This window comes from Anneissia japonica, unplaced genomic scaffold (genome assembly GCF_011630105.1).
Source record: "Anneissia japonica isolate Jap-2015-1 unplaced genomic scaffold, ASM1163010v1 scaffold6417_len956965_cov193, whole genome shotgun sequence".
Classification (NCBI taxonomy): domain Eukaryota; kingdom Metazoa; phylum Echinodermata; class Crinoidea; order Comatulida; family Comatulidae; genus Anneissia; species Anneissia japonica.
The window spans coordinates 826,317-845,247 of NW_022713977.1; the positions used below are offsets into that span (position 1 = coordinate 826,317).

At 33.9% G+C, this 18,931-nt stretch overlaps 1 protein-coding gene across 2 annotated transcripts in view; it reads left to right on the top strand.

The window, feature by feature from the left end:
• Positions 1 to 15,469, top strand: part of LOC117108836 (sodium- and chloride-dependent glycine transporter 1-like) — a 67,698-nt gene extending 52,229 nt beyond the window's left edge. Inside the window, exons 5-14 of one of the 2 annotated variants that reach the window (XM_033250996.1) lie at positions 2,169 to 2,418; positions 2,984 to 3,116; positions 4,330 to 4,464; positions 5,574 to 5,677; positions 7,994 to 8,118; positions 8,789 to 8,901; positions 9,968 to 10,199; positions 11,079 to 11,185; positions 13,292 to 13,465; positions 13,807 to 13,948. In XM_033250996.1, the coding sequence (XP_033106887.1) occupies positions 2,169 to 2,418; positions 2,984 to 3,116; positions 4,330 to 4,464; positions 5,574 to 5,677; positions 7,994 to 8,118; positions 8,789 to 8,901; positions 9,968 to 10,199; positions 11,079 to 11,185; positions 13,292 to 13,465; positions 13,807 to 13,932 (1,499 nt within the window). In that variant the 3' untranslated portion in view covers positions 13,933 to 13,948. Of the gene's footprint in view, positions 1 to 2,168; positions 2,419 to 2,983; positions 3,117 to 4,329; positions 4,465 to 5,573; positions 5,678 to 7,993; positions 8,119 to 8,788; positions 8,902 to 9,967; positions 10,200 to 11,078; positions 11,186 to 13,291; positions 13,466 to 13,806 lie in introns of both variants that reach the window. The other variant, XM_033250995.1, reaches the window with a different exon arrangement.
• Positions 15,470 to 18,931: the final 3,462 nt, after the last annotated feature.

The following is an 18,931-nucleotide window of genomic DNA, read 5'->3' on the forward strand; positions in this document are numbered from 1 at the left end:
GTAGGTAGAGGCAACATTTTTAGAATAGGTAAGTGAGTAGCACGCAACATTGACTTGCATTAAAAATTTTAAAATTTAGTGGCAAAACGGTGGCGGGTGGTGGGGGGTGGGCTGTTGCTTCCTTGTTGTGTTTTAAAAACAGAAAATAAGAAGCAAAGTAATTATTTTTATATTCTTTTGAACTTGGGAATCAAAGAAAGCTTGAAACTAACACAGTGTCGTTAAGTGGAACGGGATGTTACGGTACAATTTTGCTGTATGTTTGTAAATTAAGTAATAAAACGATCTGTGCTCTGAAACGCATTAACAATGAGAATGTCTTTTATTTCCAAGGGAGTTCAATTTAAACATACATGAAATTGAGCGAGTCAACACTACTTAAACTTGTGTATCAATAAACGAGAACAGTTGCTGATAGTTGCTTTCTTCAAAATTGATATCTTTTCTGAAATTTATTTTTCATTACATATTCAAAAATTGTCCCAAGCATACAGTATGGCATCCAACAAGATAGGCCATTTTTATAACTGAGAATTTTGTATATTTTCAACCAAACACAAGGTTTACAGTATAAGCGTACCATTTCAGGTTTTTGTTTCTCTTTATTTTTCTAATGAAGATATTTTATCATCACATAATATTATTTATGCATCAAGCCCATTTTTTGTCATAATTTTCAAACTGATAATTTATATTTAAATATGCAAAATCATATTTGGTATTTTTCCGTTCAAAATTGTACTGTATTATAATAATACCATAGTAGTAATAATAATAATAATAATAATAATATTCTTCCGTGTGCAGTCAGGCAATACAATAAACAATTTAAAAGATAACTTGGGATATTTTGAATTTTATCCTAGTATAAAGTGTACTGCACTTGTATATGTTTTTGCTCGACTATAGTGCAATTTTTTGCAATGTTTGTGCAGGTTTTATATTTATTATGTTTTATATCATTTTTTTTATCATTTTATTTTTTTTTTAAATTTTTGTATTGTATTTTAGTATATCATTGTTTTTATTGTATATGACACTAAATTAAACTTGTACTTGATTAATGAATAAGATTTGTATCACGCTGATATAATATAATTTTAGTACTTTAATAAAGCACTTATACAAAAAGTAACCTCAAAGCGCTGCAAAATAAATCTATTTAAAGAATTGCTGAAGGCGCTTGAGAAAATAAAGAGCGGAAAAGGAAACTCTGAAAACTAAACCAGTAAGTATCCTGCAAACTACTGTTGCCCAAAGCTGAAAACCCAGTATCTAGATTATGGCAATGTAATTCTAGTGAAACATTCCAAATGCTTCAAACCAAATCTACAATTACAGATAAAAATGTTAATATCCACTTCATCAAAACGGAAGACGGATGAAGTAGTTGTTTTAATGTATGACATGTTATTCCAGCACTGAGTAACTCAGGTTATTTAGCCTTTAATAGCCCTTAGTCATGTTGAAATATTTCATTGTATCAACATTGTGTAGTTGCATGATTTGAGTGCTCTGTTCAAGGAAAATGATGAGATAACGTGCTATCACGTCTCGCATGTGTAGTCATGAATAAGTGTGTGTGTCGGTTAAGTGAAGCATTTGAATCTACGCAAAGTTTCTTGATGAATAGTTAAAAACGATTATGCTGAGTACTGTACTACATTGCAAATTAAGAACTGAATATTATTATAAAAAAAGTATAATACATACTCCCAAGTATTGAAATGCAAGCCAACGTGTCACAATTAAATATTTCGACATTAATTATGTCATCATCAGGGATGTATTATTATATATTTTCTTATCTGAGATTAATCAGTGGACGTTCAGAATAGTAGTTGCACCTGTTTCACTTGAGAGTTAAACCTGTATACAGGTGGTTGTTGTACCTGTAGAGGTACAGTAGTTTTCACCTTTTATAAGGGTACTTGCACCTGTTGTACAGGTGGATACACCTGTTACAGGTAGTTGCCCCTGTTGTACAGGTAGGTTTGCACCTGTTAAACTAGTAGTTACACACGTGATAGATACTAAACACCTTATTAAACACCTTATCCAATTAAAGACCCCTCCAATTAAAGGCCTTCTCCATTTAGATCACCACTTTTTCCTGGCCCCAGATAAAAACCAATATAAAGAATATCTTCTACTTTTATTTCCCACAGGAATTGGATATGCTATGGTGTGTATTTCCGGGATTGTTACTGTTTATTACAACCTTGTACTGGCGTGGGCAGTATTCTTCTTTTTCAAGTCATTCACAAAAGAGCTGCCATGGAAGGGATGTAACAACATCTGGAACACCGATTCCTGCGGATATTCCAATGGCACGAACATTACTTACGAAAATAGCAACAATGAGACTTTTACAGTTTCAGCGAATGAATCAACTATTCCTGCTGAGGAATACTGGAGGTGAGTTCAGAGTTCACTTGAATCCTAGTAACCATAAGGTCAAATATTGCACTCATTTTAAAGCCCTGAGGTCAGTTTTTAAAACTGAAAACCCATCTGAAGCCAATTTTTAATTTATCGTATTTTCAAATCAAATGAACATATTAGAAATTTTTGTGCGTGTTGCGTGTTACAGATTGTCTAGAAATGTTCAAAATGATGGTGCATTCTTTCAGATTTGTCATAATCTTTGCCTATATCAGACTATCTCTAACAGATGTTTTAGACTGATTAATAATTTCCATTAATTAACGATCTGTAAGTCAAATTTTATCCAAGTTGCACAATTTTTCAATGCTATTTTGAATTTTAATAAAGCAAGTTCAACTGTATATATTGTAGGGTCTGAAAAATGTTGTTTGTATTGTATTTATGCAATGTCAAGTACATAATAAAAATAAGCAATAAACTATAAAAGTTACATAGGAAATTTATTAAAATGTAATAGTAATCATACAGATGATTCAGGAAAGATGTAAGTGATTTCCTAAATTTGAGCTTTTGTTTTTTGTTTTTTTTTCCAAAGAAATGAAGTCCTTCAATTGACTGAGGGTATTGAGGATATGGGAAGTATGAGATGGCAGCTGGCAGCTTGTCTGTTCCTTGCTTGGGTCATTGTCTATGCATGTATATTCAAAGGCGTCAAATCTTCTGGCAAGGTAATCCATTCAAGCACACATACAATGTCGTGCGGCGAATCCATCTCCGCTCTCAGTGAGCACTTAAAGATGCAACAGTGTCTGCCGATATGTTGATGATAGACTAAATGTGTGTAACTACGTAATAGCAGCCAAAGAGAAGCTTAATGCTCACATCACAACACACAACAGGGGCAGAAATGTACTTTGTGTCCAGGTCGGGCTGGAAATACACATACAAGAATAAACACAACAACACTTAGAAAACATCATCGGATGGATTATGTCATTAATGAAATGACGAAAACTATAACAATAAGTTAATAAATATAATTATACAGATTAAAACCATAACATTAAAATCTGTCTCTTATACACATCTAGATGTGTATAAGAGACAGGTTCAAGGAAAATGATGAGCCGGGGACGCAAATCCGACTCTGGCGAAAATTGTAAATAAAAGCCTAGTCAAATCGTACCATATTTTCACTATTTCACATGCGTCAACTTCGATCGATAAATGCTTTGCGTTAACGTGGGTTTTCCCAAACAACTCCGATTGGTTCCGAAACTAGACTTATTTGGAAATGTTTTTACCATATAAGGAAGCCATGGGCGGGCCTTATCTATTAATGAGAACTATAAATAGAGTTGAAGAGACAGATTTTGCTAAGCGACGCTAAAACGTGGTTACGCTTTGAAACGATAGGTGGCGCTGCGCAAAGCAAATGCGGAAGTAAGATCGAAAAATCGCGATATAACGGACAAATCGTCTATCGGCTGTCCTACTGAGTTACGGCTTTACATATCTAACCATTAGATTAATAATATAAAAATGCCTTTTTTTGAATCGGCATAGCCAGAAAATATAGCAGAAAGATGTGCTACATGTGGTTGGTTCTTAAAGTGCACACAAGTCTAATATGTACATACATTGTTTTTTTTAATCCTTTTTAGAAGAATTCTACTGCCTCGAACCAGCCCAGTTGTTAAGGCTGTAGTCATTTAAAATATGTTTTTCCAATCTATGACTTACTAAAATATAAAAAAGCTTTGCAGTGTATAGGTACAAAAAGAACTATATTATCTATCTCATTGAAAGTCACTATCCAACCATAATATGACATTATGTAGTTCTTTTTAATCAACAATTAAAAAGTTTTTTATTTTTAATTTATAAAAAAAATTGTTTTTCTGTCTTTTTGAATGTATGAATTTATATATCATATCACAGGTGGTGTACTTCACTGCAACATTCCCGTATGTTGTTCTCACTATCCTCTTGATACGTGGACTTACTCTGGAAGGAGCCATGGACGGTATCTACTTCTACTTGAACCCCAAATGGGAAACTTTGAAGGACGCAAAGGTAGGCAACTTTTTACCATTTTAACTATTAAAGCACGTGCTCACACTATCAAATTTCATGCGACAAAATTGTGTGATGTGCTCATACATTGGCATGATGATGTTATATTACTGTACACCTAAATATGGACATATCACATTTGTCACAATATGCCTAAATATGGTCATGATGACATCACATCATGACCATATATAGACACATCATGTCTATATATGGGCTTACAACAGTTTTTTTGTCGAAGAAAATTTGATAGTCTGAACAGATCTTTCTAAGAGTTGTACTAAAATTCAGTGCAGCTCTTGTAGTGTAACTGTGCTATGTTTATGTGAATATATATTCTCTCAACATTAGCGATATGAGACCACTACATTTCAAGAATCTCATGAATTGTTTTGAAGTTTTACCTTGGTATTCTTAAACCAAACGTTAGTCGTACTTTGTGCTAAAACTTAAAAATTACGTCATTTAGATTTCGCTGGTTGCGATCGGAAGTAATCCAATCCAGGATACTCTATTTCATGTACAATAATTCTTTTGATATGTTCCATCTTGCCGCCTTCGTTCTTCTGACAAATCATTGCTATCTGTTCCTTGTTTCCGTACTAAGACTTTTTCTTGTGCAGCATCTTCTCTTTGTAATGAACTACCATCATTTGTTAAGACTCGTCCTCCCTTGATTCTTTCAAAATAAACTAAATAAAGACTTTTTTGTTCACCATACTTCAGGGTACAATGTTGATCATTTTTTTTGAATTGGCACAATATAAATGTTTGATTGATTGATTGATTGATGTGGTGTGCTGTAAACCCGGGCACCCACTGAGCCATGGGACTGTCGTACGACCGTCACACGGCAAATCTAACTGCTACCTGTGAGCGCTAGATGACACAACGCCGTCTGCCGATTGTCGACGGTTGTCTGAACGGATCATCATTAAAAACGATCAGTTGCGCGCGCATCGTTGCGTTGCGTTTTTCATAAAATCATGTTGGCCATCATGTGCAGTGAGATCGTAGCCTTAATGTTTCATTATTTTTATATACAGTACGTAAGCTTTTTTAACAAGATATACTTGACGATTCTAAATTGCATTCTTACTTACATCAAGGTTTGGAATGATGCAGCCACACAGATTTTCTACTCTCTTGGACCGGCATGGGGCGGAATTCTGACGTTTGCGAGTTTTAACAAGTTCCACAATAACTGTTACAGGTGCGTTACGCTCTTTGGGGTTTTCTATTATTACGTTGGGGGTGCAAACCCAGTCCAAGTTCAGCCCTTTGAAATATAAAACGATATTTATAATCCGTATCTTGGTTGTTATGAGATATTCCATTTTTGTTACCTATTGTGTATGATAGTCTTTTGTAATTGATTTTTAGTGATTAAGTGATTTGATTACTAGCATGTTGTTGTCGTTTTTCCCTGACATCCTTTATTAGATGTTGTCCAATATTGTGTTAGTAATAAATTTCTGTATTTGACAAATAGAAAATGAGTCCGTTTTGTTCTCATGCATGGCAAATTCTAAAAAGCACATCTTGTTCCACAAATTTGCATTCCGAAAAAATAGTCAGAAAGCATCATTCAAAATTTTGCAGTAGATAAAATTATTTTTATTTAGTTTTTATTAGAACTTTGGGTTTTTTTGTTTTTTTTGTAGTAAAAAATACATTGATAATTATTAAGTTAACATTAAATTATTATTTGCTATGAAAAATTTTTTAAAAAATTAGTAAAATGCCTTTTTATTAAGATATTGATTAAGCTACTTTTGTTGTATCTTTCTACAATCTAAACTTCCCACCAATTATATATGCCATGCTATTGATTCTATTAAGGCTTTTGCAGAAAAAGAAAAATTATCAAATTTACACAAACCCATAATTTCTATCATGCATTTCTATCAAAATTATTATTTTGCTACAGTACAGTCTCTTTCTTACATCCTGTACACCCTACTTAGATTCCAATTTAAGCTTTTGAAGAAAAAGCAATTTATCAACTTTGCACAAACCCATAATTTCTATTATGCATTTCTATCATAAATATTATTTGCTATGCAAAATTGTAAAAAGTACAGCAAAATCTCTTTCTATTATAAATATTTGCTACCCTTCCTAACTTTCTGCAATCTGAAAATTCTTACCACCTATACATCCTGCTTTTGATTTCATAAGATTTTTGCAGAAAAATGTTTTTATTAAATTTACACAAATGCATAATTTCTATCATGTATATCTTAAGCTATAATCTCAGGCTGCTTATTTGTGGAATTTGTCACCTTTTTTGTAAAAGTCAAAATCACCCCAGAAGTCACATTTAGTCAAATTTTATTATTATTATTATTATTATTATTATTATTATTATTATTATTATTATTATTATTATTATGAATCCACACGCAAAGCTAGCTTCATATTTTGATCCGCTTAATTTGGAATCTATATCTCCAAGTGCATTTTGCAACCCTTTTTGAAAAAACTATCCTTGTATGCAATGAGATAACCTAGCTATGTAGTTTATATGTAATCACAATAGCTCTGCCACCATATGTTGTTGCATGAGAAATTCATTAGGCATATAATGCATGAAGAATTGATGCTTGTTATTTTGAAAATGCTTTCGTGCTATTTCAATTATTGTTTCCACTCAGACTCATCCTCTACACCTAAATATTTATAATGACTTGCTTTAAAATTAAAATAGAAATAATCTACCAATTGTAGGGCAAATGTCCTACTAATCTAAGTAAACAAAATAAATTATGCATGTATATATATGTATATATACATGAATATAGAAATTGTAGATTAAATTTTTACTAACCTAAATGTAGTTGTTTATATTATTTTTCATTCCTGTTAGTGAAATATAAATATATTTTATTGTAATTCAAGAATTGTTAAAGAACGATTCATATGTTTGATATAATTTACAAATTTTGTTTCCAGTGGAGGCTCGGACACCGCTCGCAGATGATCCAAAAATTCCTTAAATCTTATAATAAATTCAGTCCTGATTCGTTTCATTCATTTCTCAACAAATTCATTTAAATATATACTTTTAATAATTCAAATACATTGAATTTCACCCTTCAAAGTTTAAATACATAATATTTAAAAAAATAATAATATAACTTAATTTCAATTTTAATTCCTCACACTGTTTTTTAAATATTTAATTTGTACCATAATAATATAATAATCATAATAATAAGAATAATAGTAACAGTAATTGATTGAAAGATAAAAACAATTTAGAAGGAAATTTTCAATTATTAATATAAAATAGAAGTGACTTACTTTGTACTTGAGAAAACCCATTGTTTGTATATATAAATACAATTACTTATAACAGTAAATACGACTAAAATATCATTAATGGGTTATTAATCAATCCTGAAAAGATACATGGTCCCCTCCCCCACAAAACATGGCTACTTGCCCACACATGGCCACTTGTCCACACATGGGCATTTGCCCACATTTTCCTTTCCAGGTAGATTACGTTTCTTCTTCCTTACAGAGACGCACTGGTCGTTCCATTGATCAACTGTTTTACGAGTTTCTACGCCGGCTTCGTAGTCTTCTCAACACTAGGTTTTATGTCTGCGAAGACTGGCATTCCAATCCAGAATGTCTCTACAACGGGTGCGTGTGTCACATTATGCTTGATTGGTTCCGGCTTGGGTTTTTGCGTGGCAGACCCAGTAAAGTCTTGGCGCCTTTGCAAATCCCTGCGGAGTCAGCAAGTTAATGATTCGTTCATTAAGTCCCTTTCAGTCGATTGATTGGTGAAATACTGGAAAATTTCACGTAGGAAATTGATAACATATTATTTCAATATATATATGTATATATATAATGGTATATAAAATATAAGGGATTAGTCCCATTCCTGGGTGTGGAAAGTGATTTGGCTGTGTTATCTACTCACTGGTACCAGTATGCAGATTATCTAGGACCTACCATTACGGGAATAGGGGTGCATCGGAAGATCATCAAGAAGACCATCATTTTTCTGCTCCTTCGACATATAATCAGCTTATAAAATTTTAAAGTCTAGGTTTTATATATATAATGTTATATTATGATATTGTATTCTGTGTGATTTTTAAAGTAGTGTTGTAAGGTGAATATTTTAATTTTATTTTAATTAAGAAAATAAAATATATATGTATGTATATAAGTTTTATCAGTTACAGATATGGAAGAAACTGTAAGTATTTTAAATTTTTCTTATATTTTTTATTTGTTACTCATTTTTTTAAATTGGAAATTTATTGACTCGGAACCCTTCGGTTTTTTCGATTTTTTGCAGGTCCAGATCTGGTTTTTATTACTTATCCTGAGGCCATAGCACAGATGCCCGTGGCCCCACTTTGGTCGTTCCTATTCTTTTTTATGCTGTTCCTGGTTGGATTGGACACGCAGGTAAGATTATGTTGTGTCCACTAAATTCCTTGGTTATGTAGCTGTTTAGATTTCCTAAACAAATTGATATCGTATGCGTTTTGGCTTGTTGCAGTTACAAGGAAAAGTAGACAGTGGCCTAAATCAGACTAGGTGGATAAACCCGGCTCAACTCACCGGGTTTATCCACCTGCCAGTCTGAACTTGGTGGCTTATCTCAAGCCAGGCTGTGTTCCTATAGTAACTAGGCCTGGCGTACCACCATGTTTAACTTTTCTAAGCCGGGCTTTAATTGTTGTGGGGGGTCTTGCATTGACTTTGGGTAACAAAATGACCAATCAGCATTCAAATACTTACGCTGTGAGCGAGCGTACGTTTTGCGAGCAATGTTTTGAAACACGATTGCTGGTTTACGGTTCATTATTATGAAAATTCTCATGCCTGGCTAATCCCGCTAGTCTGAACGCCCGGCAAAGTTAAGCCAGGCTTAGCGTTGAGCCGGGCTTAACTCAAGCCTGGGTTATCTCCAAGTCTGAACGTAGCCTAAAAGAGAATGAGGACGAAACAATTAACATATTTTAATATTCATTTTGCCTAAAGCCCTGTCCAGACTATCAAAATTTGGTCACATCGTGACCAAATATAGGCACATCGTGGCTATATATGGGCACATCATGGCTATATATGGGCATACAACAGTTTCCTGTCAAGGAAAATTTGATAGACGGATATAGCTTAATGGTAAAATGACCACCTAACACAACATAACTTTTGAAGCCACCACCACTGTGTAAATGTTTGTTCCTCTGACTGGTTACAAAAATCTGGCAGAGTTATCATGATTACCATAAACAGACTATCAAGTTTACTTGACAAAAACATGTGACATGCCTAAATATGGTCATAATGACTTTGCATCACGACCATATATAGGCACTTGATGACTCTATGTGGGTATAGAACTGAGATAACATAATTACCATAAAGAGATTTATTAAATGGAAATATGAATGGTAATCCAATGTATGTAAACATATAATAATTCTATGTGTGTATATAATCCTCATCATCTTTTTTGTTGATACAGTTTGGTATGTCGGAGACGTTCATCTGTGGAATTGTTGACGAGTTCCCAAAGTACTTGCGCCCTCACAAGTCTCTTTTTGCTCTAGCGGTGTGTGTGGTGTGTTTCTTTCTGGGTTTGCCGCTGTGCATGCAGGGAGGGATTTACGTGTTTGAGCTGATTAACTGGTACTGCTGTTGGCTATCACTGATGCTGGTTGGAATGTTTGAATGTCTGGTGATAGGCTGGGTGTACGGTAAGCTTTTAATAGTATTCATGCTGTGCAAGTGCCAAAGATTCCTCGATGAGGGAGTGGTCCAAAATTCCCTGATCGGGGTGTCAAATTCCCCTACGACAGTTCCAGAAACAATAGTTAAAGTAAATTTTAAGTATAGGCATCTAGATGTACCAAAATGGCACACTCAAATTTATAAAATAAAAATGTTTTTCAAAATTATTTTCATTTTTTTTAATTAATTTTTTTATTATTATTTTATTTATATATATTTTTTGGTAATTTATTTTTTTATTTAATAGGTTTTATATTAGTGCAAATATCCAGAAAAAAACTTGAGGTGCTTTTTATCTGGTCTTCGGATACAGAATCAATTATTCACTCCCTAGGGTATTTCTAGTTACGCGTGTAATCATCACTACTAATTTCATTCCGAAACATTCACTTCCCACCAGGCACCCATTTACATTCCTATTTGAGGAGAGGCAACCCCCTACCTTCCAATCGAAAGCCCAATTCCATACACGCTGTGCCACACTAACGCTTCTATATACATGAAATGATAAGCTTAGGATTTACCAGGGATGTAGCTGTGGAAAACTAAGCGTGGATGGTAGGAATTTTAAGGGTTGGTGGGTGATAACATTGGTAAACTATAAATAATAAGAGTGGATTTTAGGATGGAAGTATTTTAGTAAGGGTGGGTGGAGGGCCATGAAATTAGCTTTAGACTGGGTAGAAAACTCCAAGGCTGGATGGTCCCGCCCACCATAACTCCATCCCCGATTCACTACATTATAATTAACTAATTAGGTAATTTAAGTGTTATGATATAGACCAATGTTCTTAAAATGTGGGTTGCATGTTGTTATAATTTTTGCATTGTTCGTATCTCATCAGGTGCTGACCGACTATTAGCCAATACCAGAGAAATGATAGGATTTATGCCAAGAATATGGAGACTGTACCAGGTGGCGTGGCGTTTCGTGACTCCATCTATTATTCTTGTAAGTGAAATCTTTCATTTATATATTAATGTTGTAATTGACATGTCGACAAGGACACGAAGCCCCGCCCACAAAATCACAAAAACCTTAGACAATGGCGGCTAGACTTACCGAGTTGGCGAACATTTTCTTTGCTATCAACCTTCTTTAAGAAAGAGAATTCAGGGTAGGGCGGTATGCAAATGAATCATACATTCATAGTGTTAATCTATTTCATGGAACATACAGGGAAATTGTTGTAAAAGCCTCTGTATTTCGCTCCCAAAGGAAGAGGGAAAAGCCGCATTCAGTCATCCTCGTTGTCGGCAAAGGCCAAGTCACTGATGTGCACTACTCGTGTAAATTTGGGTATCTATAACCAAGCATAGGCATCTAGGCCTAGGCTCGCGTATGTTTCGCGTAGACAACCAGCTGTTTAAGGAAATTAAAATATGCGAGAAAAATTTTTTCACGTGACTAAATGAAGGTCGCTGATTAGTCGGTTTATCTGTCAATCAAATCTCGAGATTTGGTATAGGAAATAAGACAAAAGATTGACACAGACGATCCTCATTAGCATGCTGTTCAATGAAGCATAATATGACCTGATCGCTCTACCATGGTTGCTGCTGACCGTGTTCGACTTCATACAGCACTCCTGAATAAGTTTGGCATAGAGAATGCTATGACGTCATTTGACCGGATCTTATTTTTGTGTATTTTAGTAAAACTAATTCTGATTTGATAATAAGAATTGAAGCGAGACTATTTGACCTTGAACCTTACATCAATATGTTCGTCATTTATACATGTACTCGAATCAATTAGCCCCGATGTAATACGGTGTTTCGTTATGGATGCTAGAGCCGATTAACTGCTGGTCGGTTTAAAAAAATGGACATTTTAGAGATTTTCCTCATAATAGATAGTTGTTTGTCAAAAAACAAGGGCCTAAGACGACTGAAAAGCGGAGTTTCCTTTCGTTCTGCCGGGTAAAATCAATTACTTTAGGAGACGTTTGTAGACTAACCAACGTCCGCATGTCGCGCTAGCCTTATCCTACTCTAGGCCTAGACTAGCTAGGATGGTATAGGCCTAGCCTTGAAGGGACGAAGGTCCCAATGAAAAACAATGTCGCTCCTTGATAGCTAACATTGTCTATTAACATCACAATAATTCATTATTAGACCTATAGTTGTTTTTTGAATTGTACTCCACAAATCTCAGCCGATACCTCGAGTAACGTCTCGTATCTATTGTCGTGACGTCATGGCTCGCTGGCTCACACTTGCGAAGTCTTGCACTTGTGATCAATAACACGCTGGCTTGCACTTTGGCAACACTCTTTGGCAGTCAACTTGCCCCTAGAAAACCCGCCCTTGGAAACTTGCCCCATAAAAAAATGTACACTTCCTAGACCATGCAGTCTCCAAAATAAAAATTGTAACCTTTGGTAATCAACTACATTTTCCACATACATAGAAATTTTTGAAACTTTATTTAAAAAAAACCTAAGCCATAATTCACCACTATAGACACTTTTTGACAAAAATGAAAAATTATGACTTTGTTACCCAATGAGACGTGTTCTAATATAGACAATGGGTCGTGTCTCATATTATTTGTTATATTTTTATTATTCATTATTTTCACTTGACTCGCATAAATAATTTTGTTCGAAGAACATTTATATGCAGTATACACTTCACTTGCAATTTGCAATTTCTAGTCTTTAAGCTATTGTAGCTAACCAATACCAATGGTATGCATTATATTGTGATGTGTAACAAAAAAAAAAAAAAAAAAAAAAATGTTTTTTTTTCTTAAAATGCCTCCAGAGTAATAGTTGCTGCCTCCAACCACCGGTCGCACACTTTTTCCCGCCCTTAATATATTGTGCAATCTTGCATATAACCATGTACACTGGTATTGTAAAAAATTAGCAAATGCATTATGTTTATTTGGCTGGGAATTTTCATGTTCTACGGCCAAATTTGAGGAATTTTGCGGCCAAATGGCAACCATGGTCTAAGCAGGTAATTGTTGAAAACTTTTTACATGCATCATACCACCTTGTGGTCACTTGCTTATCTTTTGAGAAAAATGTGTTTTATTGTTTACTCGCAGGCCATCACGATATTCAGCATGAATCAGTATGTGCCTGTTTACTATGATAAATATGTGTACCCAGGCTGGGCGGAAGCAATAGGGTGGATGTTAACATTTGTATCACTTATTCCAATACCGGTCATGATGGTAGTACAAGTTCATAGAGAATCTGAAGGAGAAACACTCTTGGAGGTAAGTTTTGCATCAAACTCCATACATAAAAATTTTAGTCCTCTGTATTCTTTCCATTGTATTAATATATTTCCTTGACAATTTAATACTCTTCTTAAGCATATCTTTCCACGGTATTTTGTGACCTACATTACCATAGCTACTAACATTTTCCATCTTAAAAATAAAAACTATTTATTTTCAAAAATGAACACAAAGATTTTATTATGTCTGATCTTTGTAAAAGTGGTGCATTAAAAATGTATTCATGCTTAATCATAGATATTGCGAGTCCATGTAAACAGAATTTTATAAACTGGTTTGTATCAAAATCTGATATTTTACACATTTCTCCATCTCAGAAAATTCAAAATCTTATGAAACCAACACCAGATTGGGAGAAGGGTGAGGAAATTAAAAGTTGCGAGGAAGAGGTTGTCATGAAGTCTGTAAGCAAAAATGGCCTGCCAGACCCAGCTCCTGTCTGAGGAAAGAATAACATCTTGCCACATTGTAAAACTCTTGCCTTCATGTTTTTTAGATAGACATCAAGAAAAAAAAAAACCGGTTCATTCCGGATTGAACTGGTCTTTAATATTTGCATGTATTGCCTGTATAGTTATTTGCAGTATTGTCGCATTCTGATTTCGCGCACACTAGGTTATCCTTATATGATTTTCTATTCACATTTGTAAATATAATAAGAATACCTTTCGTTTTTCTCTGTTGTAATGTGGTGATTGTGGAATGAAAATCAATTATTTTTATTCTTGAAAGTATTTTAAGATTGTTGCAACAGGTACAAAGGTGTATATTTTCCTAGGTCAAGTATGGTATTTGAAATCTTGGATCAAAATACCTAGGCCTGCATAAGTAACATTAATTATTTAATAATCGGCGCCAAGTTCAGGCATATCAATGTCATACAGATGAAAATTTGTAAGATTTCTCTTAAGCCGGGCACACACTGTGTTTAATGACGGTCGGCTAACAAATCCATCTTTGTTGTCTGTGCGAGGTTAAGGATGCAGCGCTGTTTTATTGATAGTTGAGGGAAGTCTGAGCAGATCGACAATAGAAATATCCATCGTGCGTGCCTCAACACGATCTGTTGTCTATGAAATTGTGACAGCCAATGACTGTTGCCGCAGTCTGTGCCCGACTTAAGGGCCGCCCCAAAACCATATTTGGGATTGGGGATATTTTACTGTTCCAATGTCAATTATTTTTATGAATTTATTATAACGTCCACTATGCTACTTACATGCTCCCATGGAGCACTGGAAATTGATATTGTAAAATGCATTAGTCTATTTTTTAAATCTTGCCAGTTGTGTAAAGCATTACAAATATTTTAGATTGCATGCTATAATAAAGGTTATGAAACCTTGTGTCTATTTTTCCAAAAATACAAAACCCCCAGTGGCGTAATTTGGCACTATATAATATAAGAATAATACTACTTCTGTACAGTACTGTTAGTTTCTGATAGAATTGTTTTATCATCGAGTATGATACATACATTGAAACAATTATGAATTTTAAACCTCGTATTAGACCAGTTTCACAACCTACAAATAATAAGAAAAATGGATGTCATGTACAATATCAACACAAGATTTGAAACTGAGTTAAGTGTATTAAGATATTTTTACTGTGGTAAAATGCAGCGTATTTACTGGACCGGACAAATTATTTCGTTGCGGTAACCATTATTCAAATGTCATATTTTACAGCAAACACTAAGGGCCTAGGTAAAGTTACCTGCAATAAAGCAGATTATGAAAATGATTTCATAGAGGTTGTGAAACTGTCCTAATCGTCATGATTTATTTTTTCCTGTTTAAAAAAGTGTAAAATTATAGAAATGCCTATTTTGTATAATTCAGTGTTGTAAGATGCTGTGTGATATATTTTTTTGTGTATTATTTTTGCTACAAGTTACAAGAACAATTTCCACTGACTGTGTAGCATATTTATAAATTGGACAAGTTAACCAGTAATAAATTGGACTAATTAATAATAGTGATGTATCTGGTAGATAAGTCATCCTCTTTGTAGTATTTCAAGTTAACCTTTAACCTTTCCAGTCTGCATCACTATCATAGCATGAGGTGCCTGCAATTACAGTACAGGGCAATCATAATTGAATATGCAGGGCATCTGTGTGATGCTCCGTGTTGTATTGAGGGTTAAGGTACGTTCACATCAAACCCGGATCCGGTCTGGAGCACGGACTAGAAATCGTGAATTGTTACGTTTTTTTTTTACGCTGCATTCATATCGCGCACAGAAATTGGTTATTCAGGGTTGAGTATGTATGCGTTTGAACCAACCAAGCTTGAATATTCCATTGGTGTGTTTAACAAATGGTTAATGGCAGGCAATCCAGTGTCTTCATTTAATCTGACCTAATCAAGAAAGGCAACACGATGGTCGTTTTTAAATTTATAGTTTTGTTTTCAACTGTATTTAATGCTGTTTTATGTACTGTATAAATACACAGGTTATTAGGATAAACATCTGCCCGTCCAGTAAAAAAAAGAAGTCAATAGTTAGTGTCAAAGGTTATGGTTAAGCTATATAAGGTATAAAAGCTAAGGTTAAAATATTTTATTAATTACATTATATAATATATATATATATATATATACAGTATATATATAATATATATATACATATACAGTATATAATATTCAAATTAATGATTTAACATACACAAAGCAGTATTCAAGTATGGCTGTTAATGATGTCAATTTGCTAAGGTATGTAATTTTATCAGCTCATATTTTCAATATCCTTTGTGAATTGTCATCGTTAAGCCCTGTCCATCATGACTATATATGGGCACATCATGACTATATATAGGCATATATGACCATATATAGGCACATCATGACCATATATGGGCACATCATGACTATATATAGGCACATCACGACCATATATAGGCTCATCATGACTATATATGGGCACATCATGACTATATATGGGCATATAACAGTTAATAGTGTGGACATCTTTATTAACTAGGAACTATGGTTATACTTTATGCAAAAGTGAATTAGTGTGCTGGTTTCTTTTATGCCTTTGTAAAATGTGAGGTTGTCTGGTGTAGGTTTATGCTCGTGTAACTAATGCCATGTTCAGTGTTGTTGCAGATTAGGGACGCTGCACATTAAATGTGCTATAAATTTTACCTTTCAGAACTAATAAAATGTGGAAAGGGTGTTTTCTTATTTTTTTAATTTTTTTTTTTAGGTTAACATGACAATGATTTAATCTTTTTAAAATGGTCATATTTATTTTATATAGCATTTTGTAGTAGAACACACAGGTACCAAGAGAAATAGCATTCTTCAACTGATAATTGATCTGCTCTGATTGGGATTTATGCAAAATAGCCTTAAATGGGAAAATATGATTTAATAGTTTTTATGTCGTAAATAAATTAATAATTATCATTGTTCCTTAACTAGAACATCCCTTGAAAATAGTAGAACAGTCGTCTTAGTCATTGCATGCTAGCCACTATGTATAATTCCTCAATTTACTCTTGTTGGGTAATTTAATAATTACTAAATTTGATTGACATTCTAGGAATGCCAGTAGGTATATTCAAGAATTAGGACATTTTTAACTATGCATGATCACCAGATTAAGTTCTTTTTATTAAGTTGAACGTGGAATTACGTTGATCACCAGATCAAGTTGACCATCAGGTCAAGTTGATAATAGATCAAGTTGATTCCTAGGTCAAGTTGATTCTTAGATCAAATTGATCCTTAAATTAAATTGCTCAGTAAATCAAGTTAATCCCTAAATTAAGTTAATTTTTAGATAAAGTTGAAATCCAGATTAAGCTGATCTAGATAAAGTTGATCTCTAGATAAAGTTATTCCTAGAATAGGTTGATACCTAGAATAATTCAATCAGAGTTATTTTCTTTGGTTCAATCTGTCCTTTGCCGTGTGGAGTATTGTTGTAGCAGCCATAATGTTGATACTTCCAATTCAGTACTGTTAATTAAGGCATAAAAATCTAGAATTCATATATGTTGCATGCAATACCTCCTTGTAATTGAACATGCTCTAATTTAATGATCTCAGTGTGGTTTTTTTTTTTTTAATCCCCTTTTCCTCCTGTTACCTCCCCTTTCCTGTGCTCACCAAATCCAAATTCTTTTTGTCAGGTATTGTATTATTTTAGATGATGCATTAAAAAATTTTTGTGTATATAAAAAGTCAAGTACAGTATTGTGTATTTTACGGTTAATTTCACGTCTACATGATTTATTTAAACAGATTGATTTTTCATATACAGAAACGGGTAATAATTAGAGTGCATGGAACATTACAGTGTCTTCATTGTTTATGTAACTAGACATTCTGGGAAGCCTCATACATTTTGTTGGACCATAATGTTTTATTTTTTTTTTTGCTTTAATTATTCAATAAAAACATAGACGTAGAAAGAACAGCATATGTGTGTTATCAAATTTTGTTCTAGATAAACCCTAGTATCCATAAAATCGCTACATGCTATCGTCAACAAGTTTTAGCAACGCTGTTTAACGCTGTTTAGTCGGACGAATTGGGGAGCACTTTGATTGCATCTTGGGGGGGGGGACAGTATGCAGTGTAACAAAGCACTTTAGCTACAGTAAAGCAATGTTATGGAAAACAGGCTTGACATGACCATACAAGCGGACACCATAGAGCCCAACACAAGATGTGGGTATATCATCCAAATTGTATTCAATAAAGTAGAAATTAGATAATCCTATCTCTAGCGAATTTCAGCAAATTTCCAGAAAATTTACTTGCTTCTGTGTCTAATTAAAGACTACTTTTGTGACTGGGGTTTCCATCTTCAGCAGAAGTAAAGATAAGGCATTTGTTAATAGGGAATTTTCACCTTAACGTTAATGGATGACAGCATAATTTATTCATCTTGCGTTGCGGAGTACGTTAATTTCAGGATTTTACGTGCTCGACGTACGTTAGTTGCGGGTTTGCGCATGCGTTTTTTGATTTGTTTACAAAAAGTGGCAGAGCTATGGCGCTGCATATTGGGTACTAACGTAAAAGTTAAGGTTAACATCAAGCGGCGAAAGTACCTAATGGCATGCCTTATCTTTACTAATACTTAAAGTTGAGGTTAACGTCGTGCGGCGAAATCTGCCCAATTTTTGCTGCCTATTGTCACGCTGATGGTTTGTAAGATGACTAAGTATTTTCAACTACCAGTATGTTTACACAGATAATAGTTTTGTTTATTTCACCATATATTCAAATATTTCACATGCAGTACCTTATTAAAACAACTACAGTGTACAACTAATTTTAGCAAATACAACCCTTGAAATCATAAATATAAAAAAACAATAATATTACTAGTAGTCAAGCTTATCCATGGAGGATTAAGTTTACTAGGTACAGTATTTGTGTTACCAGCAACACGCGCCCATCCCACTTTTACTCTTTT